This window comes from Mauremys mutica, chromosome 9, assembly GCF_020497125.1.
Source record: "Mauremys mutica isolate MM-2020 ecotype Southern chromosome 9, ASM2049712v1, whole genome shotgun sequence".
NCBI classification, from domain to species: Eukaryota; Metazoa; Chordata; order Testudines; family Geoemydidae; genus Mauremys; species Mauremys mutica.
In genome coordinates, this window is record NC_059080.1 from 14259421 (window position 1) to 14284931 (window position 25511).

General features: G+C 41.6%; 1 protein-coding gene across 5 annotated transcripts in view; it reads left to right on the forward strand.

The window, feature by feature from the left end:
- The window catches only part of GRIA3 (glutamate ionotropic receptor AMPA type subunit 3), a 225126-nt gene extending 220640 nt beyond the window's left edge, over nucleotides 1-4486 (forward strand). For 2 of the 5 annotated variants that reach the window (XM_045030430.1, XM_045030429.1), the window contains 2 exons: nucleotides 520-767; nucleotides 2277-4481. In XM_045030430.1, the coding sequence (XP_044886365.1) occupies nucleotides 520-765 (246 nt within the window). In that variant the 3' untranslated portion in view covers nucleotides 766-767; nucleotides 2277-4481. Of the gene's footprint in view, nucleotides 1-519; nucleotides 768-2276 lie in introns of those variants that run through there. The other 3 variants (XM_045030431.1, XM_045030432.1, XR_006582224.1) reach the window with 3 other exon arrangements.
- The last annotated feature ends 21025 nt before the right edge of the window (nucleotides 4487-25511 follow it).

Here is a 25511-nt window from a genome sequence, read left to right on the forward strand (position 1 = left end):
AAACCTTGTGTCTTGTTAGTTTTAAAATGGACTTCTGTAAATTCTACCTTATTTTATGCAGTCATTGATCTACCCAATGGGGAATTCCAAAAATATTTGAGATTCTTTGGGGAGAATGAGGCTAGGTGCCTTCTGTTTGCTACCAGATATACTCAGCAGCATATAGGTTTGCTGGGTGGAATCCTAGCCCTATTGACGTCAATGGCAAAAGTCTTCTAGATTTCACTAGGGTCAGGATTTCACCCACTGAACAGGGTGAGATAGCACAGGAACGGTCTTGATAATCCCTAATTAACCCATTTCTGTGTCATTGAGATAAAGTTGAAACTAACACCGATAAATGAGCTCCAGCATGTACAGTAACTCGAGATGAGTATCTGGGGCACCTGACGTTCTGAACTGGGATTTCTGGCTGTGCGGGCGCAGGGAGGCTGGTGCAGATAGAGTTATAGACGTCCAAGCTGAGCCAAGCTGACTTTTTGCTGCAAAAAAACTAATCAAGTGGTTCATTTTTCTCAGGACAAGACAAGTGCTCTGAGCCTGAGCAACGTCGCTGGGGTTTTCTATATCCTCGTTGGAGGCCTCGGGCTCGCCATGATGGTGGCGTTGATAGAATTCTGCTACAAGTCCCGCGCAGAGGCCAAACGCATGAAACTCACAAAGAACACGCAAACCTTTAAACCTGCTCCTGCAACCAATACCCAGAATTATGCTACCTACAGAGAAGGCTACAACGTGTATGGAACAGAAAGTGTTAAAATCTAAGGGTACGATTCAGATCTAGTAAGCTAATACACTGGTTTATATTGTGCTAATCTCTGTTCTTCTCCCCTCCCCCCAGCATGAGTAATTTTTTCAGAGTTATTATATGGATCAGAGTGAAGGGGCTGCAATAATTTTCATAACAGAGTCTGGAAAAGCTCTTTCACAATACACAGTAATATTTGTGATTTTATTTGTTTTCTTAATCAAAAAGAGACCAGTTTCCATTCCATATCTTGAATGGCGGTGCTAGAATTGATGCTGAAGTGAAAGACTGTTGTATCTGAGGTTCTGACATTTCAGTAGCACAGTGTTTCAAAAAGTTCCACCCATCCATCCCTTTAAATATTAACTGTACCGTTAGAAATCTTTTCTGCTTTGCTTGTGATGTTTTCCCCTTTTTTAAGAAGTTGTGCTCAATTCAGCAAAGTGCTTCTAGGAAGTCTGGTAAATATTGTACATGCTCCTGATGAGAAATTTAGAAAAATATCTCGAATTCTACAATAGAAGTGGGTGATTTCTTCATGACAAAAGTACAAGTTAATTACCAAATCAATGCCTTTCCAGAAGTTTTTGAACAGAGTAATTTACATATTACACCTATAGCTAAACTAAAAAGCAAAGGAATTCTAACTTTCAGATAATCTTTGTTTCTGTAAGTGATGAGGGGGAAAGTTGCATAATTCAGTTCAGATTAGAATTATGGTGGCTGATGATAACCCACACCTCTGAGTCTTCAAAATGGGGGTCCCACGCCTGCTTCCATTGACTTGAATAAGCAGCAAAGAGTCCTGTGGCACCTTATAGTCAATTATCAGAGGAGTAGCCACGTTAGTCTGGATCTGTAAAAGCAGCAAAGAGTCCTGTGGCACCTTATAGACTAACAGACACATTGAAGCATGAGCTTTTGTGGGTGAATACCCACTTCATTGGATACATGCACCCACGAAAGTTCATGCTCCAATACGTCTGTTAGTCTATAAGGCGCCACAGGACTCTTTGCTGCTTTTACAGATCCAGACTAACACGGCTCCCCCTCTGATACTTGACTTGAATGGAACCTTTCCACTGACATCAGTGAAAGGAGCAATGGGCTCCCAGAACAAGTTCTCTTCCCAAAACTTCCTGCTTCCCATCGGGTTAGAAATGTTACAAGAACTGTCTAGCTTGTGGCATTACAGCTTCTGGCCAGAAGCAGAAAGGGACAAGGTGGGTAAAATAATGGTAAGTTATTTTCAAAGAATCTAACTGGACATTTGCAAAGCTTCACTGCAACCTTTATCATCAGGAGTAAATACTGGTAGTATGGGAGCATCCAAAGGACTGAATGGGGATTGGGGCAGTATTGTGCTAGGGGCAGTACAAACATAGAAAGAGAGAGAGAGAGAGAGAGAGACTATCTGTGCTCTGAATAGCTTTTAATCCTTCCTTTATGTAAACTGGTTCACTCTCCCCTAGATATAATGGTCTCCTTTCAGAAGAAAACAATTGAAATATTTGTATTCTTCTTACAGATCCTCGCTTCTCACAGCATGCAACCAGAGGAGCAGCTGAGAATGTGGATACTCCATGGACCCTGACCACCTGAGCCAGTTTTACTTTCTCCTAGGTGTCAGGCATGACACACACTGATGTTGGTGCAATGAACTTTTAATAGGAAAAACTGATTTTTTTTCCTTCAGTGCCTTATTGAAGACTCTGAGACTCAACAATGCAAAACCATCACTGAAATATTCTTGCTTTGCTTGAAAATTTAAAAAAAAAACGAACTGGTAAAAGATACTAGTATGTGAAAAAAAATTCTTGTAAAAAAAAAAATCAGTTCAACAAAAGCCATTCTTTGATACCACTGCACAGTATATGAACTTATGTTCTAAAATCCGCAAGAGTCAGTTTCATCATATGCCCCCTACTTAACCAAGTTCTTAAACTATTCCTGATATAAAGCCTCAGAATTCCACTACTTATGAACAGACTGGCCTGTCACTACTTCTGAGAACTGCTGTCAAGATGCTCTCGTGGGGTTTTTTGTTTTGTTTTTTAAGCAGTGGTGTGATTTTTTTTTCTAATCACTTAAAGTCCTCCAACTCGTTTGAGGAAACGTGTATATCAATAAAAGATTAATGTAATACCACACACAAAAAATGCTTTAAAAAGTTAGGGTCAATAATTATTCATCTGTAAATCCAAAAGAAAATGATTTGTAGAATTCTGTATCTTGCTTCCAGATCAGCAAATGAATTCTCTTGACAAGTTAACTATAGTACAGGCAAAAATATACTTCTTTTTTCTATCATCAGGCGTACCTACAGGTGCTTTATTAAAATGGCATTAGATGGCTTTAGAAGAAGCCATTCATGATTTAGGTTTCTTGCTGTGCATTTGCATTTTAATTCAATATTTAGTATCATGCAATGAGGCGAGAGAAGAGCAGGAGAATAGTTTTCCCCACACATGACTAAAACTACTTTTCTCAAAAACTAGCACTGAGAGATGATGCTTTTTGGCTAATTCTCATTTTAAAAAAAAGAAATAAGGAAGCAGGATAGTATCTCGAATTAGACTTGCAGTTCCAGACTAGGGTTACGCGATCTCACATTACTATTGCTAGTACTGTTATATTATATCAGCTCCTGCCAATTATTGTTTCGTGGCTGTTCATCAAAGGAAGCTTGTGTCCTTTCTTAGTTTGTAAAGGATACAATGCATTCCAAAATATACTGCTAAAGATAGAGGCTCAGTATTATTCACTTCCAACTGCTCAGATATGGGCAGTTTTTCAAACTTGACACTCTGCCAGAAAACGACTTACTTAACTGCAACTTTTTAAAACAAAACCTTTAAACATATTGTCAGTTACAAGAAAAAAAAAGTTAAAGGAAGTATATGCATACTAATTACCTCTAATATGACAATATGTAATATCTGTAGTTCAATAGAGTTTTATTTCATTAGTAACAGACACTGAAAAATCGAAGTGATAATGAATAATCATTTTTAAAAAGAAGTTTGACCCATAGGTCTCTTAGTTCACTGACAATATATTTGATCTTTTGTGAGAATAAAAAAAAGATAATATGGGAAAGTCTTGTTAAAGAAAAACATATGTCTGACAATGTAATATACAAAAGTTAAAGCGCGTAAGAGAACAATTCACTGTTCAAGTTTTTAACAAGGTATTGAGCAAAATGAAAATGTTTTTTCTTCTCTCATGAAACTGTGATTTTCAACTTCTGAATGCTATAATGTCCCGGCAAAGGGAACGCTAAGCTGTGCAGTTATAAGTTGTATTTAAAAAAACAAAAACATTTTCTTAGAAGCTGTATAAAAAAAAATGTATGTTTATCAAATCAATTTTTATGAGAGGAGGCTTCACACGGGTGAAGAGGTTTGGTAAACCGTTTGTTATTTTTTAAACCTTGCATGTAAAAAACAAACAAAAAAAAGTGTTGATAGCTTACAAATTCCTGTTACTAACTTCAAGCTCTGGAAGTTCAGCAGTAGTCACCTGAGGATTTTTTTTTATTATTATTATTTATTTGGTTTGGTCCTTTATTTTATTTATTTTATTTTATTTTTAAATTCAGTTCCTATTTTTGTCATTAAAACTGCACTTCAGTGAACAAAAAAAAATTGCCAAGCAAAACTAATGGCTGTAAAAGCATAAATTGCATGTGTGGGTATAAATTACTGAGCCTCATTTTAATGAGGTGTTGTACAAAGAGTTTTAATACATTTTGTAAATAAAATTGTAAAGAAAAAAAGTTTCTCTGAACTTTTTATTCAAGGCTCCTTGCTGGTTGGGCTGAAGAGAGCAGATGGGATTCCTTAGATTACTTTATATTGTTTAAGCACCATTTTATTTATGATGTTTCCAGTGGAGAGTTTCTCATCCATCTGGGAGGCTTACTGAGGGGACTCTACATTGGGCCAGCTATGGGCAAAAGATGCAGCCCAAATTTAAGAGCTAACCCTGGGGTCTAAACCTGCGAGGGGCTAAGCATCTTCAGCTTCCATTCATGCAGTGCGAGTTACTCAGCTCTCCAACTAGAAGTTGCAGAGGCTCACATGTGTCAGGAAGCTCAGTTCTTCATCACCTACACACACTACAGCTCCCATCTCTGAGTCTGTCCCTCTCCCCTCCATCAAACAACCCAGGAGTTACTGCTACCTTGGGATAAGGCAGACACAGGTGGCCCACCAGGCAACTAAATTCACCACTATGAGACAGGTTGTCCTCACTTGGAATAAGGAGAAGCCTGTTGAGTAGAGCTGGTGAGGAAACAGAATTTCTAACGTTTCAAAGCCCTCCTTCATTCTGAGTCAAAAGGCAAGTTCCTGTCATTGCAAAAGAATAATTCCAAAATATTTTGTTTCTGAAATAGCAAAATGAAACTTTCTGAGAAGTCAAAATGTTCTCTCATAGGATGGCCCCACCTGGGGCACCGTCCAGCAGCAGGCTAGCGCATGGCAGGTGCACTTACCTCAGGGTTCCCCCAGTTGATCATGAAAGGAACAAGTCTCAGCGTACAATACTGGCTCTCGGTATAAAGTATTCATCTACACCGGTAGAGTTAATCCCCAAAAATCCTGTAGTAAAACTGTGCTCCAATTTCCACCGACACAGCAGGTTTTTCCAGCGTCCCTCTTCAGGGTCATCAGCTCCCAGTGACTCACCTGAAAGTCAAGAGCAGCACTTTGTTCCCGGTTCCTCTGGACCTTGAGCCAGGCCTCCCTGCCTGAGCATGACCAGTCTTCTCACAAGCCGCCTGAGGGCTCCATCCTCACGCAGTGTTACACTCCTCCAGGCCTGTGAGTCCGACCCTTGCTCAGGGGATTCATCCTCCAGCACCAAACCTCTTGTTCAGGAGCTCAGCCTCCCCTGACCCAGCTGGATCTTTCCCTGTCCCTAGGGGCCACTGCCTGAGCCTTCCACTCCCTTGGGGTCCCCAGCTTTGGTCAGTTCTCACCAACAATTTTACCCACTCTCCTTCCCTCTGGGGTCCAGGAGCCCTCTCTCAAACCTAATTATGAGGCAACTAACTAGTCTCAGATGCCCTGGCCTCTTCCATCTTAGAGGAATGAGTGTCACCCTGGGACAGTTAAATTTCAACTTTGTTTCAATGTTATGTTCTCTTACAAAAGTTGAAACAAAGGCAAAATGAAGCAGCTCCACCGTATCGAAACAAAATGTTGAGATAATTCCCCCACCAAAGATTTCAGTGAAATCTGTATTTTACAGCAAAACATTTCGGTTTCATCACATCGGCATTTACCAATGGGAAACTGTTCCATGGGGAAATTTTCAACTAGCCCTGTATTGGACTTGAATAGTTTCCTAGGGCCCAGTCCTACGAGCCTCAACTCCCAGTTGAAAGTTCTCAAGAGGTGAGCTTTAAAAAACAGACTGATTTATCCACTGTCTGAAATCCAAGAAGTTTATGATCCTGCAAGCGGCTCAGTCCCCCATCTCCCATTGACTCCAGTGGAGGGTGGGGGCACTCAGTTCCTCCTGGGATTGGGTGCTTATATGTATCTTCATTATGTAAGCAATTAGTGCCTGAATCTGCAGGGTGCTGAGCACCTCCAGCGTCCACTGAGCACCTGCTGCTCAGTCACGGGGGCATTTGCTGGATTGTAGGTGACACTGATGGGAGTTTGAGAAGCAGCGATACCAGAACCAATTGGTGGGAAAGCAGCATGGCTGGTCCTGAGCTGACCAATGCTAGTTCCCCAGGACTGGAGATACGATCAAAATTGAAATAGTTCTTTAGTTGCCATGGAGACAGGGTAGAGCTGAAGTGTAAAGAAACTCCTGAAATATACATATTTATAACCCAGTAACTCCCAATATTTAAATACTACATTTTTGACACTGCTGCTATAAATACATTCAACAAAAGAACTTCTCCAAAGTGTTCTGTTCCACCTCCCCCGCCCTCCCCCCCCCCCAAGTCACATTGCCTGGAACTATTTTCTCTATTCCAACAACATTTGCTTGCTTTCCTACCAAATTCAGGAAAGTTGTGCTATTTCCGAACAGTTGTTCTAGTGCTTTACAAGCTATAACTATACAAAATCGTCATCATAAATTATCAGTATGCTAGGAGATAGTCACTGAGCAGCACTCCCTCCCACCCCCGTGCACTTGGGGAAGGGGATAATATGGCCCTAAAACTGCAGCGCCAGCCCACGGAACATAATTTTAAAATCTAATTTGGTCCTCTCCACAGAATTCAGCTACTAACAGCCATTTTGTCCGGTAGCTACAGGTTTAGTTTAGGCACAGCCCACATGCATTACCCACAATGCAGGAGAGAAGATACACAGCAGGAATGATAAATCCTTAAAAGGCTTAGAAAAGGGCCTAAGAACTAGAATTTATATATGCAGCCTGATCACAGAACATAAACTACCGGCAAGAGACCTGAGTTATGAACTCACTGCACTACAAGCCAAAATGCTCTGTCATACTCTAGAGAAGAACTGCAGGGTTAAAACAGTCAAAAGATAGCGTCTAAGCACTATAAAGCCAAAGCAAGTGGCCCAATGTGGGGGGAGGGAATTGTGCCATGACTAGATTTGTACTTCCCCTGCTCACCCCTGTAAATACATGCAGGCTTTTCGGCCATTACTACAGAAGCCAATACACCGGATTATAAAATCTGCAGCATGGGGCAGAGGTCACATGCAGGTTAAAACTAGTGTAAATGGTAGAGTCTCTGTAACTTAAAGTCTCTAAATCATTATTTGAGGACTTCAGTAACTCAGCCAGAGGTTATGGGGCTATTACAGGAGTGAGTGGGTGAGGCTCTGTGGCCTGTGAGGTGCAGGTCAGACTAGATTATCATAATGGCCCCTTTGGATCTTTGAGTCTAAACTTTTTAAATGCTACTATAATCCTCCTAGGGCTCTACCCTTCAGCACCAGTGATAGCCTCCTGCTGTGGTAACCAGAGCGTGGTCTGGGGAGCCCTAGCAGCCCAGTTAAAGTGCATTAACACACTTTCCTAACATCGCTTTGTCAAATGAACAATGGCTGCAGTTGCCACAGAGATGTTATATGGGTGAAGAAGGGGAGGCAGCAGCAAAGCGGAGGTGTCTGTGAGAATCCTTAATGAAGGTTTGGGAGTCTCACTACGAAAGCTTTGAGAGTGATTCTTCTACAAGGATATGTGCAACCACCTGACACTGATGTCTAGACCTGGAAAAGAATGCAACTTGCCAACCAAAACAGAGTAGCGGTAGATGCTGGCACTGTTCGGTGATGACTAAGGTGATATCATGCTAGCTAGCAAACTACCAATACTCCCTGCTAGTCTGATCCCCTTTCCAGCTAAAGAGGCGCTTGGGAATAATAATCTATTGCAGTCAGTAAAATCCAGTTTGAATAAACTTACTGAGCCCTTATCTCTTCCTAACATCGAGGCCTATAAACACCAAACTGCACTGGCTTGGCGTGTCCTGACCAGAGTCACGTTCCCATTTGTTACTTTCAGGAGTAAAAAGAAAAATTAGGGGCACTGTAAGACAGTAAAACAGTGCACAGCCCCTTGCCTACTCCCATTCTGTTGGGAGCAAATGCAGTTTAGATTTAGCCAAACCCCAGACTAGTGCAATGTACCGTTCTTTGGGGCTGGCCACTAACGAGGGCTCCAGCATGCATAGAGGGGCCGTGATGGTGTAATGCCGCTCAGCACAGAGAGGCCGTGATGGTGTAATGCCGCTCAGCACAGAGAGGCCGTGATGGTGTAATGCCGCTCAGCACAGAGAGGCCGTGATGGTGTAATGCCGCTCAGCACAGAGGCTGGACTCTAAGAACAGGATTGTGACCTGCCTGAAAAACACCAATGCCTTCTTCCCCTGGGTGAGCTACCTGCATCGTGGGAAGTGTTACAGAAAGAGATTAGCAGAGTATACATAGAGCGCTAAGAGTGCCATATTACACATTTTTACCTGCCAGTATATGAGTTTGTAGGACCAGTAACGTTATTTATCGTTGTTGTGCGTTTCAAATGGCTTCTCGATTACAGCTTTTAACAGAGGGAGCCTAACGGAGGCTGCTCACCTCCAGCACAGGGGGGCAGGGAGTGATTTTTCAGGGGACAGAGGAAGGATGGCTCTACTCCCCACCTCCAGCCTCCTTCAAGTGCCAGGCAGCAATCTAGTCCTGCTATAGGCCCCGACAGCTAGGGCATTGTGACTCACAGTTAGGGTAGAGGAGGTCTCAGTGTTCAGGAAAACAAAGTAAACTTGGGGGAGGTTGCAGGGGAGGGGGAGAGATACTAAATAATCAGCCAAGTTATGGTTTCAGACTGCATTTCAGCATAGTTTGGGGTTGCTGCCATTTGCCACAACAAAACATTTTATTGGGAGACAAAAAGTTTTTATAGCAACCACACAGAAGTAGCGTATACACAGAAAGCCTTGGGCCTGCTGGGAGCCTATCCATCAAAGGTGGTTGTTGTGACACCTGGTCGTCATTGTCATGCTTGATACAGCCCACTAAAAGGGGTACCAACAAACACCCTGTCACAACTTGTTTCTTAAATATGCCACCCTTAAGCTAAGATCTGTAGAAGGATACAATGAAATAAATCCATTTTTATGAAAAGCGTCCCACACAATATATGCAGGGAAGTATGGGGAAAAAAATAAGGTTCCTTAATACCTTCATTTCATGCTCAAAATTCAGTCAAATACAGAATATTCTAATCTGTCCATTTCTTTTCCTAAAAAAAAAATATGCAGTTTTGACTCAATGCACAAGAAGCCAGAAAAACAGAACCAGCAGCATGTTGGTGATTGATATTCTACCACCTGATGTACATGTCAAAATTTCCAGCATGCCACTGAGAGCTTGGGTGTTAATTTGTCTGCTTAGTCACAATGTGAGAGCTATAAAAGTGTGAAAAACTGTAATGACAGACTAATAAATAATACTCGCCTCTGCAAAGCTACCTCTGCCGTTGTCTCACTGAGCTTAAAGAATGTAGCAAAATAGTTCATTTAAATGTTTCTAATGAATATTCATTAAACTGAACAAGTCAATTAATGCTGTAGTTGCTGTTCACCAGAAAGATGAGCACAACAAAACCCAAACCTTATACACAGCCAGCCCCAACCCCTAACACTAGCCTGAAGCCAATGATTGGCAGCAAGAATCCATGATCACTGGAAAAGCCCCAAAGTGAACTATGGTTTGGCGCTCCCAAATGGCCCCACTTAAGACCTATATAGATACCCCCATTTGGAAGTTTGATGCCAGTCTCTAGCTCAGTGTCTGCAACCTGCGTCAACCCTAACCTAGCACCCAGACAAACCACCAATATAACCTTAGCTCAGAGCCACCAAATACCCCTAAACCTCCCAAAGAGGGAGCACAATCGACCTCCATCTTAGACTAGCAGCATCAACAGATCCAAACAGGAACCCTGCATGGGCCTCCTACAGACTTCTATGCTAATTTTAGTCCATGAGCTGTATTGGCACTAATCCTAACCCAGAGTAGGCAACCAGCCTCAACCCTAATCCTAGCCCAAACTCCCCGATCCACCTCAACCCTAATCCTTGCACAGAGCCCCCTGTCAGACCAGATCTAACCCTAGGCAGGGATCCCCAACCAGCCCTAACCCTACTCAGGACCCATAATCATCTCAAACCCCAATCCTCCCTCAAAGTACCCTATCAGACGTTAGCATAACCATAGTTTGGGGCTCCATAACTGACCCAGCTCTAACACCAGCCTTGCACCCGTACCAACACCATTAACCCAAGCCCCGGGCCCGCCGCAGGCTCCAACCTAATCCTAGCCTAGGGCCCAGTACTGATCACAATCCCAACCAGGCGCCACAACCATTGCCACTGGCACTCTAATGTATGGGCCACAGCTTGTGGACCCTGCAACTGGTTAGAACTCTAATCTTAGCTCAGTGGCAACTACCAGCCCCAACCCCAATCCTAACTCCAGTCTGAACACACATACCAGTATAACCCTAAACCTGGCTGATACACCTCCCCACCACTCTCAGGAGCCGCTACTTAACAGCTCAAACCAGGGCCCAGTCCCAACCCGAACCCTAGCGTATGGTCTAACAGTTGTTTAGCCATAAACAAGCACCTAGTTTAGGCTCACCTAACAGCACACTAACCCTAGCTAGGCTACCTACCAGCACAACCCAAACCCTAGCCAGAAGTCCCCAACTGCTCTAGCAGTAGCACTAGCCTGAGACGCAGCCAACTTCAACACTATACCAAGTGTGGGGATACCTACAAACCACAGACATAAAGTTAACATAGGACCTCCAATAACTATGGGGAAGCCCTTGGTCCTGACACTAACCTTAATCCCAACACTAACCTTTCAACACTAACACCATTACCCATAGGCCATAGACATCTACCCCCAACACTACCACTAACCTAAGGGCACCAAGCAGCTCCAATTTATCCCTAGCTCGGGGCCACATGTTTGCCCTAACCCTACCCTAAGGCCACCAGGACCCTAGACCTAGGCCATCGAAGTTCCATGTTCTGACAGTCTCTGGGTGAAGATTAGGTTGAAAATGATGTCAATAAACTAACAAATAAAAAAATGCTACATGGACTGGTGTGAATATTCATCCTGCAACACTCCAGTAACTTTCAAAATGAAAGCCATAGTGTGAATACTATTCCTGTTATATTTTTGTTTTGTCTTAGATGTTAGTGAGTAATGTTAGGAGGGGATCCCAGGATTCAAAGACATAAATCATAAGAAGAAATTGTCATCCTGATGGACAATGACAGCATTAGATCATCTCTATAGCTCTGTAGTCTAAATCAGTGGTTCTTACAGTGTGCTCAATAAAGTGTTGCCTGATGGTCCACAAAATGAAATGTTACAAGAGCCAGATACTAACTTGGGTTGGTTGGAGAGAAGATTGGAGTCTGTGGAAAGCACGTGTGGGAACTGGACTGCAGTCTGAAAAAACTAGTCTACTTCTGCAGCAGAGCTTCGTTTGGGTCACTGAGGGAGTATGTCTAACTGTTTATTCACCTCATAGGCAATGACCCGCTAGTCACTGAAGGAAAACAAAAGACCTCTGATTATATCAGTGCAGGAATTACTAAGGGAAATTGTTTGGCCTGTGTTTCACAGGACATGAGGTGTACATCCTAGCTGTTTTGCACTGCTGTAATCCCCATGTTGTATCTAGCTAGGAGCAGATTGCTACCCCAGTTAATGTTTGTAAATCTGTTCCTCGGTGGTTCCTGTAGCTTTCAGTCCTGGAACTACAATTCCCAGAATGCAGCAAGGGAGGAGATGGAGAGAGGAGAAAGGAAGGAGGCATGTGAGATCTGCTAAAGAGTGAGGGGAATAAACCTTACCTTTGCTGTTCTCAAGCTTCCTGAGTCTTCCTTGAAAGGGGTGAGGTACAAAACCCAGCTTTAGTGACTTGTCTGCTCAGTGCTGCTCCACAGTGGAGATAAAAGCAGCCTGAACGTAACAGTAGATCTGCACAACGCCATACAAGTACCATTACGGTATGTGAGTGTTTGTGGGCCCAGATTAGATTTAACAGATTTTTAAAGACACTGTCAGAGGTTCTGGCTTGAGGTCACATACACCCCCTTAGGGAAAGGTGGGTGCCTCACGTAGCTCTCGCCTCCTTCCCTGGGCGACAGCAGTCCAGTGCTCCGGTCCTGGGCCATGGGATCTAGCCCTCCAGCTAGCACTTCCAGGAGGAATGTAAGACAGTCCAGACCAAAAGGAAAATGGTTCCAGGGCTCATGGGGCTTTGCCTCGTGCAGAGGGGGAGCAGTTCTGCAGCCGCCAGTGGCTGTCTCGGCTGCCATGCTCCTGCATGGCTAAAGGCTCAGAGCTAGTCCTGGGGATTCCAACAAAAGGGCCTGTCGTATCTCCGAGAGCGCAGGCTGGCAGCACTCTCAAGCTGGTCCTCGGCAAATAACCCAGCACCCTGCGCTGGGGGCTCCAACACTGCTTGTTTGGAGACCTACCCTAGCTGGCCTGAGTTCCCTCCATTCACAGGCCCAGCACCAGCCCTGACAAGCTGCACAGATTTGGGCCGACTGTGACCACGGGAGTTACTTTAACCCCTTCTTTACCAGTGTTAGCTACCCAACGACACCACGTTCTATCTTTTCCCCCTCATAGCGTCACTGCAGGGCAGTAAAGGTTTCTGCCAAAGGAGAAGTTTTCATTTATGAAGCATAACAAGGGAAATGATGAATTTCAAAAAAGATCAAATGCACAAGATTTCTGTGTGTTTTAGTAATATGGGAAGTTAAGGTAGTTTGGGTGTCCTCGTTACGCATTTCCTTACTAACATTTTTGGATTGCTTTTAAGTTTAACCTTACCTGGGAATTGCCTCAGTTTGCGCAACGTTGCTTTTGGATAATTACAACGCCCCTGTAATGTATTTTACCACAATGACTAATATATACTTTCAACCTTAACTCCCATCTTAATGTGTTGTTTTTCTCCTGTGAATAATATAAAGCCGGATTTAGTATGATACAGAGCATTCCCTACTCCCAGTGAAGTCAATGGGAATAGAGGGAGCCCAGGCCCACAACCACAGGAATTTACCCTCGCAGCACAGGGCACATTTGACAGTAGAGTAAAAGAAATACTCATAACAATGTGCCCCCCGGCCTCCTTATGATAATGCTCTTTTTTACAACAGCTGTTAAAAAGACTTGATCTTCCAAGGTTTGGTGCATAGTATTAATTATTATTTAGGGTTATTACATTACTAATTATTTATGTAGTTATTAAAATTAAATTGCAAAAAATTCTTCAGTGTTCATATTTATTGCCTCAGTCTAGAAAATCCACCATATTTTACAGACCACAACACATAAACAAGCACTGGATAATGATTGTTCTATTCCATTAAACTAAGGAATTTAAGTACATAAATAATTGTTGTGGATATTATAAAATTCAAAGTACTAGTAATTCAGAGCATATGAGATTTAAAATTGGTTTCAGGGAAAATATTGGATGCACACCAAAAGTCATCATTATATCAGTGTCATTTATCTGATCTCAAATTATCAGGTAGCCTTTGCAGCCTGTGCAATGTGAAAGGCAGAATATTAAGTATATATTGATGAAATTAAGACATCCCGTAACATTTAAGTCTCTCAGCTACAAATAACCCCCGCCCAGTTTTAACATGTTTTTTCTCCCCTCATTTCTCATCTTTAATACCACTCAGAGATATGCAGACTGTTGCCAATACTTAAACAAATGTCAAAGACAAGCTAATTTTATCATTTCCCATATGTAACTGATGGTGTCCACCACATGCTTTGCAGACCCCACAGAAAAATTCTCCTTGCTGGTATTCAAAATGTGGCTTCCAACAAATTCTTCAGCCTTCTCTGTAGAGTCATGATCTGGCTGCTGGATGGCCGTACTATTGTTTCTGAGCTTCTATTTTGTATTTATAAATAGGAATAGGAGTGTTGCAGAAAAGACACATCTCTATTTCTTACTGCATAATTGAAGCTGGATTTATACATGGGCATTTTCTACATGGGGCTGGGTGATTTTATTATGCATAAAACCCTATATATGACCAGCATATATTAGTCATATCAAATTTGGCAAGCCAGGGAAAGGGCAAGCATGGCTAAATGGGGTGCCTAGCAACAGTACAAATTTAGCTCTTCTATCTACAAAAGAAGATCACCAGTCCATCTTTTCCTTTCTTCTATTATCCCTTCCCACTCAGCTCCTTTTCTTCAGCCTTGCCGGGCTTCTCCAGCCTCCTCCATCTCTCCCTCCTCCCTCCTCCCCCTCCACTGCCCTGTAATGCTGAGGCTGGGCACTCTTTGGTATATTGGAGATTTTTTTTAAACTGTGGCCCCTTCATAAACTTGTTCACTTCACAAATGCTCCTTTCCTCGAAGGAATGATAATATGTGGTGTGGTGGTTTTTAAATCTCCGGGGTCATGAGTCTGCACTAACCAATGTTACTGCGGAAGGATTTTAATTCTCTTCTTGCTCCTACACTTCTCTTCTGGATATTATGTCTCTTCCTCTCTACCCTTCGCCCACCCTCTCTGCTTTCATCCCCATCCTCCTTTTCTCCTATACCCGCCGCATCATCTCACCTCTACCTTATACTCCACTCTCCCTGCTCACACACACCCCTTTCAAACAGTGATGTATCGATTGCCACTAGAACCAAGAAATGCATGTAACTAAGCAAAACCATCACATAATCTTATTGACGTAATACTTGTCTTCCCAGTCCCCTACACTCTTTCATCACCTTGTTTGACTGGTAACCACCATCGTGCAGACAGAACCAATGGATTGGAGCCAGTGCTTGCACAGAGACCCTGCTAAAATCAACCCTTCCTGGGCGCTGGGATCTCTCCTTGTTATTTTGTTTGTAGACCTTATACTGTAAACGCTCCAGGATGAAGGCTTGGCCCCACTGAAGTAAATGGGAGCTTTACCATTGACTTCAATAGGGCCAGGATTTGTGTCTGTTTTATGTTTTGTACAGTGCCTGGGGTGCTGTAGCCCTGAACAACTGGCAGGAACCTATGTGAGTTTTTGTCTCTGGTCTTTCATTTTATAAATGAAAACCTTCAATCAAAATTACTGAAACCAGGTTTTAAAACCTGGACCAATGGTAGATGTTGGCTAGTCACGTGCCTAGACCAATACGGGCAATGGAGTTTTCCAAGCGGCCCACAACCACGTTCAAGCATGAACTCACGGGTTTGTGAGACCAGAGTCTGGGCTATCACATACAAAGTAAGAAACAGAAAACGAGGCAGAGCTATTAGTGACTGACAGAAGTTAGCTGCTGTGTAGACAGACCCTGAGAGATGTGGTTACCAGCATGGCCAGGCAGCCTGGCACTAGCTTTGCTCCAGCGAACATGCTAAAATTAGCAGTGTGGACATTAAGGCACTGGTGGTGGCTCAGGCCAGCCACCAGAAGTGAGACCCATTTGATTAGGTGAGCTTGGACTTGGGTGGCTAGCCCGAGCCGCCTCCCATGCAGCAACGGTCACATTGCTATTTTAGTGCAAGCCTGTCTACCTTGCCGGGAATCACACCGCCCAGCTGTGGTGTAGTCATACAGATGAGTAGCAATCCCCTTTCATAGCCAGTGTAACAGCAAAACTCCAGGTGTTGCCAGCCGCCACACTTACATTTTCAGCATAGTTTATGTAAAACTTCAACATCTGTTAGCAAGTGACTAGTTTGCAGCGATTTTTCATTTGACATCATGGCAATGGAAAGCTAGTGAGCTGGGAGGTGGGATGTTCCACATAGGTGCATCAGCAGCCTGGCACAAGGGAGCACGTGAGATAATGGAAACCATTGTATCTACACCAGACATTTATTTATTTCAATGTCTAACAGTGAATCATTGTTACTAAATTATTTATTATGTCTATAGCATCATAGCCTGGTAGGGTGTTTTACAGAGACACAAGAGGATAAGATCACTGTCCTGAACAATTTATAATCAAAGTCAACAGGACTGCAGATGGAGTCATTAGTTAGACAGATAACATAATGAGAAATGACACACCAGGGGACGAAGAGAAACCGAAGAGAAAGGAAACGAGAAACGGGATTTTGGGAGAGCATTATTTCCAAATGGCGGAGAAGCTGTTGACATCTCAAAGTAGGCAGGCAAAACTGATACCTAAAGGAGAACTCAGAGCCAATTTACAGCAGCAACAGGTAAAGATCATACCAATCTGTGATTCCAACCAGGATATGCTGTATCTACCCTGCCGGCCCAAAGGAACCAATTACAAAGAATTCAGATAATGTATTTTGTTTCAGTGTCATGTTTTCTTTCACTTTTTTTTTAAATAATAGGCATGGGGAAGGAAACAGGCATTTAAGATCAGCAGAGGAAAGTGAGCTCATGGGAGGGAGCTTTGAGGAGGGATTGGGAGGAAAAGATGGATGATGCACTTACACAATTATTACTGACTCATTAGTTTAATGACTGTATCTTATCTACCCCCTTTATTTTCTATCTCCTTCCTAACTAATTCATGTATTTCAGACAAGACACAATTATGTAAATAGCATACCTGGGAAAATGGGATTAAAACCCTGATCCTTCAGAAATGGGAGATACAGGCTGAATATCCACTCACCAAGATCTCCTTTACTGGGAAATAATCTCGCAGTGGCTGTGGTGGATATTTAAAACGACACTGGCCAACGTATTAGGAAAGGGGCAGCCTTATATTGGCAGGGGCTGAATCAGAAGCTAGAAGCTGAATAATCAAAGCTTTGCAGGGGAGTTTCACAATCCCAAAATTTCTTCTATTACAGAATAGACCAAAATCTATTTAAAGGAAAATGAAGTTTCCCACAAACTAAAATTCTAAAAATAAATGTCAAAATCCAAAAATTTTCTTCCAATTTTGACTATTTTTATTTTATATTTTATAATATAAAATTAAAAAATTGAAACGATAAGTCATTTTAAAACATTACATTCCTGCAAGGTCAAAATGGTACGTTTTGACCTTTCAGGCACTTTTTTTTTTTTTGGCAATATTTGTTTTGTAATGAATTTTCACCAAAGGCAGCATATTTCCACAAACCTTTCACTTTCAACAAATTTGCATTTTCTGACCAAAAAATGTTCTGTCAGAAAATTTCTGACCAACTCTACTAATAGGTCTTTTCCCATTTGTAATATCTAATATTTTGATCACTATATTGCATAGCAGTATGTTTGAATATATTTTAAGTAAATGTAAGAGAGATTGCAGGGATACTGAGAATTTGGCAGTTATCTCTATTGGTTTCATTTTATTCAGAATCAGACTTTCAGCCTATGAGGCTTTAGTTTCAAATAAATGGTTCTTTATGCTGCATTTGTTTGGAGCAACACTGACATTCAGTGGCCAGTTAAGGTTGGCAAGAAGTGCTAATTCTCTATGCTTTTCTGTGTGTTATAGTATATGCATCCCAAGCTCACTTCCCATGAAAGGCCAGAACCTATGAGGTGCTGAGCACACCCAGAAAGGAGATAAAGGTGCTCAGAACCTTGCAAGGTCCAGCCATGACAATGGTCGTCTCAACTGTGCATGCATTGTGATGCAAATCCAGTGAGTACAGCATAGCTCTGTTCAAAAGGCTATTCCCAAAGGTATGTGGAACTTGTGTTATTCCAGATCACGCGCACAATCCAAAGATTTATAGCGAACAAATGTTTTTGTGGTTGTACAAGCTTATCCGAATTCAACTACATCATTTTCATTTATGCTCTGGCTTCAAAGCAAACCCAGTCCAAAGCTGACATTTTCTAGAAAGGAGAAGTGCTTGCTGTAGGCTTCTGGGAGACTACGCCAAGCATATTTTAATATGATTTACAGCTGTTCTACAAATATTGGCTATGAATTCCAAATATGGGCTGTGCAGGCTAATTAGCAAGAACCAATCAAATTAATGAAAAGGTCACATTTTAATCTGAGGCAAATAAATAAATAGTATGTATTCAAGATTCCCCTGTACTTCACACAGACTGAAATTTGCCATATTCAGCAAAATAGCCAATAATGCAACACAGCCAGTTATGACAGAGACTCATCACAGATGCTACAGATTACATGTATTGATTAGTTTATCTAATCAGACACAACATATCAGGCACAGGGCTGAATCCATTCAGTGAATGACAGATCTTGATTTTTTTGTATTTATCTATCAGCTTTTCTACAGCCTCCATCGCTGGTAGTATCTGAGCACCTCACATGCATGCACTCATTCAGTGAGCATCACAACATCCCTGTAAGGGAGTATTATCCCCACATTACAGGTGGGGAAACTGAGGCACAACGAGTTTACAGGATTTACCCACATTCTCCCAGGAGGCCTTTGGCAAAGCCAAGACCAGAATGCAAATCCCCTCACTCCTACTGCACTGCTTTCACCTTTCTTCTCTCCCTGTCCAATCATAGAAATGCAGGGCCTGAAGGAATCTCAAGAGGTTATCTCATCCATCCCCCTGCACCGAAGCAGGATTAAGTACCATCCCTCAACACTTAGCCAACTCTTTAGTCTTGGTAAAGTGGGGCATCAGAAACAGAGAGGTGAAAAACTCAACTGGACAGTGCTCCACAACTGTCTCTTCAAGGAACCATGTCTGCAGTTCTCCCCACCTGAGCTGCCCCTTACCATCCATCCCATCTCAGGGCATCCTTGTCTGCATGGTTCAGCCCCTCACTGCTGTGCTCTGACGGGCCTTCCCTTCTCCGCACATAACACGTTATCCTCCCTATACACACACACTCTTCAAGGCCAGCTCTCCCAAAACTACAACTAAGTGATTCTCCCCTTCCAGCAGCCCACAACGTTCAGTGATGCTTACACATACACATACACACACACACACCCCTATCTGAATTAAAGCATTCAGGAGTGAAAGGGTTAACATTCCTTTCCCGCTTTTTCCTTGAAAAATCTCACTCCCAAAGTCATGTAGGTCTGAACCTGGTGATGCTATTGGTTAATACGGCCATTGTCATGAACTCAGGTGTTTCTAGAAAACACTTTATTCCTTTCCAATACATTATCTACTTTCACACTGTCAAATATGTCTCTTCTGTTTTGACTGCTCCCGTGTGAAGCTGTTCTGTTTTTATTATTGACACTACACTTAGCACACAAGGCACAGATTAAGAAATAAGATTTCCGCTTCAGTTTCCTCTGCCCTGACTGCTTCAGATGCCATTATAATCAGAGACTGCACTGATTTTACCTCAGAACCATAGAAATCACAGATGAAGGCTGCATCATCTCACCCATTTTCCTACCAATACAAGTACAATCCTTGCAGTTTATTCTTAAGTGGTTTGTCCAGTTCACGTGTAAATGGCTGAAGTGAACGGGCATATAACACGTCCCTGGGGAGACTATAGTCAGAGATCCCAGTGTTATTGCTCCTTTCCTCAGCTTAATCCCATTACCCTGAGTAATAGCCCTAAACAATTCCTCTCCCTTACCAAGGAGTTGTCTTGCCTGCATTGGGGCATCCTCTTACCGGTAATTCTTGCATCTATTATCCCTGGTTACTCAAGACAAATCTAAGCAGTGGATTTTTGCAGCTCAGCCTATGAGCATGCTATGCCTTACCATCCAATACTTCCACCATTGCCACTGAGTCTTTGTCCCATTCTCACATTCCTTGAGCCCCCAAACTGACCTCAGTGGAAGCTCTGAGTGCATAGGGACCACCAGGTTGCACCAACTATTATTTGATCTCCATCTCTTTAAACTAAAATGTGTATAATTCATTGTTCTCCTTTAGCAATGCTTAAAATATCAATATAAGCATCTTTGTTTAATCACAGGGAATATTTGGTAATAAAATGCTAGGTTTTTGTAATTATAGTTTGTGAATAATCATCGTAGTTTATTGCTCCAAAACCACAGCCAAGACCTGGAGCTGTCACTTTTCTCTGGAATAGTTCCTCTGGAATACAAGATGTTGACAAGGGGTCCAGCCGCATTCAAGTGCTTTCCTTGGCTCTCCGTATACACGTGTGCAGTCATTCCCCACTCGGTCATATTGTCACCAGTCATGGCCACCTCAGCTCTCGCTCCATTTAAAGCAGAGGTGCCCAACCTACAGCCCACCACAGCGTTTCATAAGGCCTGCAGCCTGCTTCAACACAATATACTAACGGTCAATTCATTCGCGTTTTGTCGTCATGTTTACATCATTTTAGTTTACACAATTCTGTAAATAGACAGTACTGGACATAGAGACAACCTATCTCAATACATACAAAACAAGCTGAACTTAAAATACAAATCAGTACAGGTGACGTAAAATCTTATTAAAATATGTAGAATCTCATTGACCCACACAAGGTTGTGCTTTGGTTTATGTGGCTCTCCTGTGAAATAAGAGTTGGGCACCACTCATTTAGAGTACACGAGTGTTTTCATTCCAAGTCCGTGCCTGGAAGGAGTTGTTCTGAAGGAACCAGGTTCTCCGAGGTCATTGACATTTCCTGCCATTTTGTTACTCTGTATCTTTCCCCGGAGGTATTTTAGGGTAAGATATTTTCAAAGGCAAAGCTCTTTCTGGACTTCAGCCTCTTAGGTGGTGGAACATGTCCATGCAGGGGATGTCCTGGATCATGTGCCTGTTTTTGTTTCTTCTCTTTACTAAAGGCATCCCTCCTCATGGATGGTGGTGTAATCCTTATGAGACAGTAGCAGCAGTGTGCGAGTCCGCTTTAAAGTCCCTGGGGTGATCCTAAAGGATTGATTGAGTTCAGTATCAATTTTGCGTGCATGGGTTAAGGGTGATCATACTGTGCTACAGTATTCTGGAGATGAGTGACACAAGGCAGGACTGGTTGCTTGGAGTGTTTTGGTGTCAGACAGCTCCCTATTTTGTCTTAGCCATATTCTGGAATACACAATTTCTGAAGTTCACTTTCTTTTTCAGTTTCTTGATGGATGCTTTGAATGTCAGCATTCAGGCCAATATGAGCTTAGGTACATTGGATGTTCACAATGCTGAATGATTGTACCATCCCACAGTATCTAGAATTTGTGCTTGGCCCGATGGTGTTTCAGATGGAAAGTGCACACTTTTGCCTTCCTAGGATTAGCATTCAGGAAACATGTGTGATAGTATTTTCCAAGTATGGTCTGTGAACCAGCTACAATGCACTCAATGTCCTCAAATCTTTCCAACTAAATAGCAAAGAAAAGATCATCAGCATAAATGAATTTTCTCATCTTGGGGAATTCTGTAAATTGTATAAATATTAAACAGCAAGGATGACAGCATGGAACCTTGGGCTAGTACATTTTATTGCATATGGAATCAACTTTTCTGATGATTCATCTTGAAAAAGAAACATTGATTGTTGAGCAAGGAGGAGATGATCTGGACTATCTTGATATTTCTCAAAATTCTTGCCAATATCAATAGACGTCCACAATGGTTCACAGTGTCATAAACAACCAACAGATCAACCAACACAATGGTAATTTTACGTTTCAAAGCCATGTTGAATGTATTTAGTTAGGTTTACAATTTGGCCATAGCATGAACATTCTGGGCAGAAACTAGCTTGGTCATCAATCAGCTGCCCTTCCACTGTTGGAGCTAGTCTACTCATTATCATGAAGCTACTCATAAAGCTTGTAGGTTGAGGTGCATAAAGATACTGGGTGAAATCTTTGCAGAGTTAGGGTCTTTATGTGGTTTGTGTAGTGAAATCGCTTTGGGCTATCTCCATAGTCTGCATTATCTCCATGCAGGAATTAAAGAAGTCAAGGAGCCACTTCGGTGCTCTCATCCCGAAGTGTAGTAACAGTTTGCTAGATTTACCACCAAGAATAGCTCCCTTCCCACATGTCAGGTTTTCATGACTATTGTCAGCTCCTCATTGTTGAGCTGCTCATTGTGAACTTCGCTGTCTCTGTGGAGTGAGCAAAGTTCCTGCTTCACTTGGTTCATTCTGCACTTTTTGGGCCATTCAGGATGAGTTGGTGTTTGACTTGGTTGGGAGAGACTGTGATGATGTGCATTGGTTATTGCCCATCAGGGTTCAGCTTGAGAATAGTGGCTCATCTTTCTTGCTATTATGACAAGGTTTGTTGTTTCAATCAGCTCCCTCCAGTGGTTGTGCATTTCCTTTCCAATCTCTGTCATAAGCACAGAAGAGATCCATGTCAAACAACTTGGAATATCTCGTACGTTGTTGGCTTGTCTGTTCTGAAAACCCAGGTACATATAGTGTCCAATATCCTCTAGGGATGTGTTTTTGGGCAGTCTTCCACACCAGGGAGACAAATTCTCCATAGTGCCCATGTGTTGGAATAATTCAACAGCTGTATTCATCTAATTCAAAGTTTGTGAATAATCTGTTGGGCTTGTTTTCAATAGAGTTGGGTGAGCGCAGCAATAAAGTACTGATTAATAAAACCCCATGTGTTTGTTTCACAAATGTTTGCAGACTCTTTCGGCCAAGATTTTCAAAGTGACTAGTGATTTTGGGTTCCCAGCCTGCGATCCCTTAAAGGGGCCTAATTTGCATAGGATTTTCTCAAAATCTGTCCTCTTTAATGCATGTCAAGATGGGCATCCATAAGCAGCATCCAAAATCATTAGTGACTTTTGAGAGTCGTGACCTTACTTCACTGATTCATGAGCAGACAAATGAGTTTTCACTAGTAAAAAAGTTTCCAGAAAGAAAGCATTGTGAATGTAGAGCAACTGAATATTCACTACAGCATTTGAACCCATTTTGCAGCCATCTGTGAAAAGATCTTTACATTGTCTGCACAATAGATACAAATTACAAATGTTTGTGGATAATTTGGAAACAGAAAAAGGATCATTCCTCCTGACTGTATAGTTTAGGTCATCCAATCCAAGGAAAGACGCTATCATGTGATCAATCAAATAGCAAATCCCCATGGTGACCAGTTCGCAAACAAACCATAGGCTAACATCTGTGCACAAATTAGGCAACGTCCAGCAAATTAATTAATGAAAATCACAACCTGGTCAAAGACACGGTGACTGCACTTTAAAAGTTTCTTCCATTCTGAAAGACTGTATCTGGTTCAAAGATATTCCCAAGACATAAAATTCTGCATACATGGAGAAGTCTCACAGCCCACAGAAACGTCTTAAATGTCTCCACTGTAAATCATGAACAGAAATATGAGCTAAATTAATTTGATAAATTGTTTGTAGCAAATAATTCAGATAGCTGTAGTTTACACAGTCAGCTTATGTAAAGTGAAATGTCATCAGAAAAGTAGTATTCATGCTGTGAATCTAATTGACCAAGTTCATGCCTGATGAAACTCCATCAGTTTCATTAGTGTTAAAACACAGAGGGATTTTGCCTTGTCTTTTTAATGAAGTATACATTTTTAAACTGCAGATTTTTATGCTAGTCAGCATGTACAAATACTAAATAAACATCAATGTAGCTTCATAGAAGCACATTATGCTCCACACCTTTACTTCAACCCATAACTTATCTTCTACCTCAGCTCCATGCCTTAATGAAGTTATACTCATATAATTTAGGCCTTACTTCATTCACAATATTGTGAAAATTGTGGATCCTGCAATACTAGGCTTCCACCAAAATTTTAATTTTAATTAATATCTCAGTATGGACAAGTCTTCAAAAAAGCAGAGACGGCATGAAGCGGATCACTGTAGAGGGGTGTATTGCATCATCATTCAATGTCTGTAAAATGTAAAAAGCTAAAGTAACTGGACTTGATTTCTGCAGCAGTTGTGTTAAGCCTTTTAGTCTTTTGAATTTTATATTGTACTAGTCACATTCTTTTATTTTTTTTTAATGAATGTAACAGAATTGCGGCAAGGTATCTGGTTAGGAAAAAAATTAGCAGGCATAACACAATACTTGAGAGTTTTTATTGTTCCAGTAATTTTTTTCTTAAACAAATAGGTCTACTCTGGCTTTTTCAAATTGCTGCTATTAATAAAGGCCCATTATTGCTTTTCCATGATTTTCTGTGTCTTGTCCACACTCAGCTGCAATTATTTGAAGATCATCCCACGATTCAAGTAGTGCCTTACGTAATTTGTAGCAAATACAGTTCAGTATGTTTCCATGGGGGAAAAAAAAGCTAATATCCTCAGAAGCATGAATTCCTTATACTCACTCGTCTAGCTGTGTGCAGGATCATGCTGGATGAGGGGATGAGCTGGGAGCAAAATAGAAATTTGTCTTACACTTTAAAAAAAAAAGGAATTGGCAACAATATTGATAAATGTGTGAAATGCATGAAGGGCAAGTAACTTTTTGTTTCAACATGTTTCACGTTGATCTCAGTTGCTAAGTTCCCCTTTCATTCAAAACCTGATTTATTTAAAAGCTTTTAATTTGGCGTCTTCATTTCCTGGTTAACTGACTTTTTGTTAAAACCTCTACATAACAGAATATTGAGCATTTTAATCTAAGTATTTCTCTCTGGTAGAACAATCATGAGAAATCGGTTTGCTCTGATACGGCTGAATTTTATACACACGGCTTTATGAGCATTCCACAACCCTACTTTCCAAACCAGTTCAATAAAGACTGATTTCCCTGTGCAGATCTAAATGGATTTGAATTGATTTAACTAATAGTCTTCAATTACCCCCTTTATCGGAGCACACCACCAGAAAACAGGAAAGCCTGCTGATGCTTTTTCAAGTATGAATGAGAGTTATGAACTGCTTTAACTCAGGTAAGCACAATTAAGCCAGCAAAAATTCAATAGCAATTTAATTTCCCTGTTGTACATCTAAGGCAACCATACAAACCAAAGTAACCTATTGATATGAAATAAACAGTTTGCAGGCTTGATTATTAAAGCAAGAAATTGAATCTTGGCTGGTAGTTATCCCTTAATAAATATTCTCATCTCAATATTTCATGGTAAGTCCATATAGGCATATCCTACATGTAAAGGAGTGTACTATAGTCCTATAATCATATATATTGATAATTCCACCGAGGATGATGACATGCTATCAGAACTTTTTTCTTTGTTTATTTAAAGTAATCTATAGCACCCACCTCCACATTTATGGTTCATGTCTTACAAGTTGCCGAGTTCCCTCAGTTCCTCTGCAGGGCTTCATAGGATCCTTTCTAGCGTGGCTGTATCCGCTAAATAAATTATTCCAGTTGAGGGATTGTGACTCTCTACTATTAGACCGGTGTGGCCTTTTAAA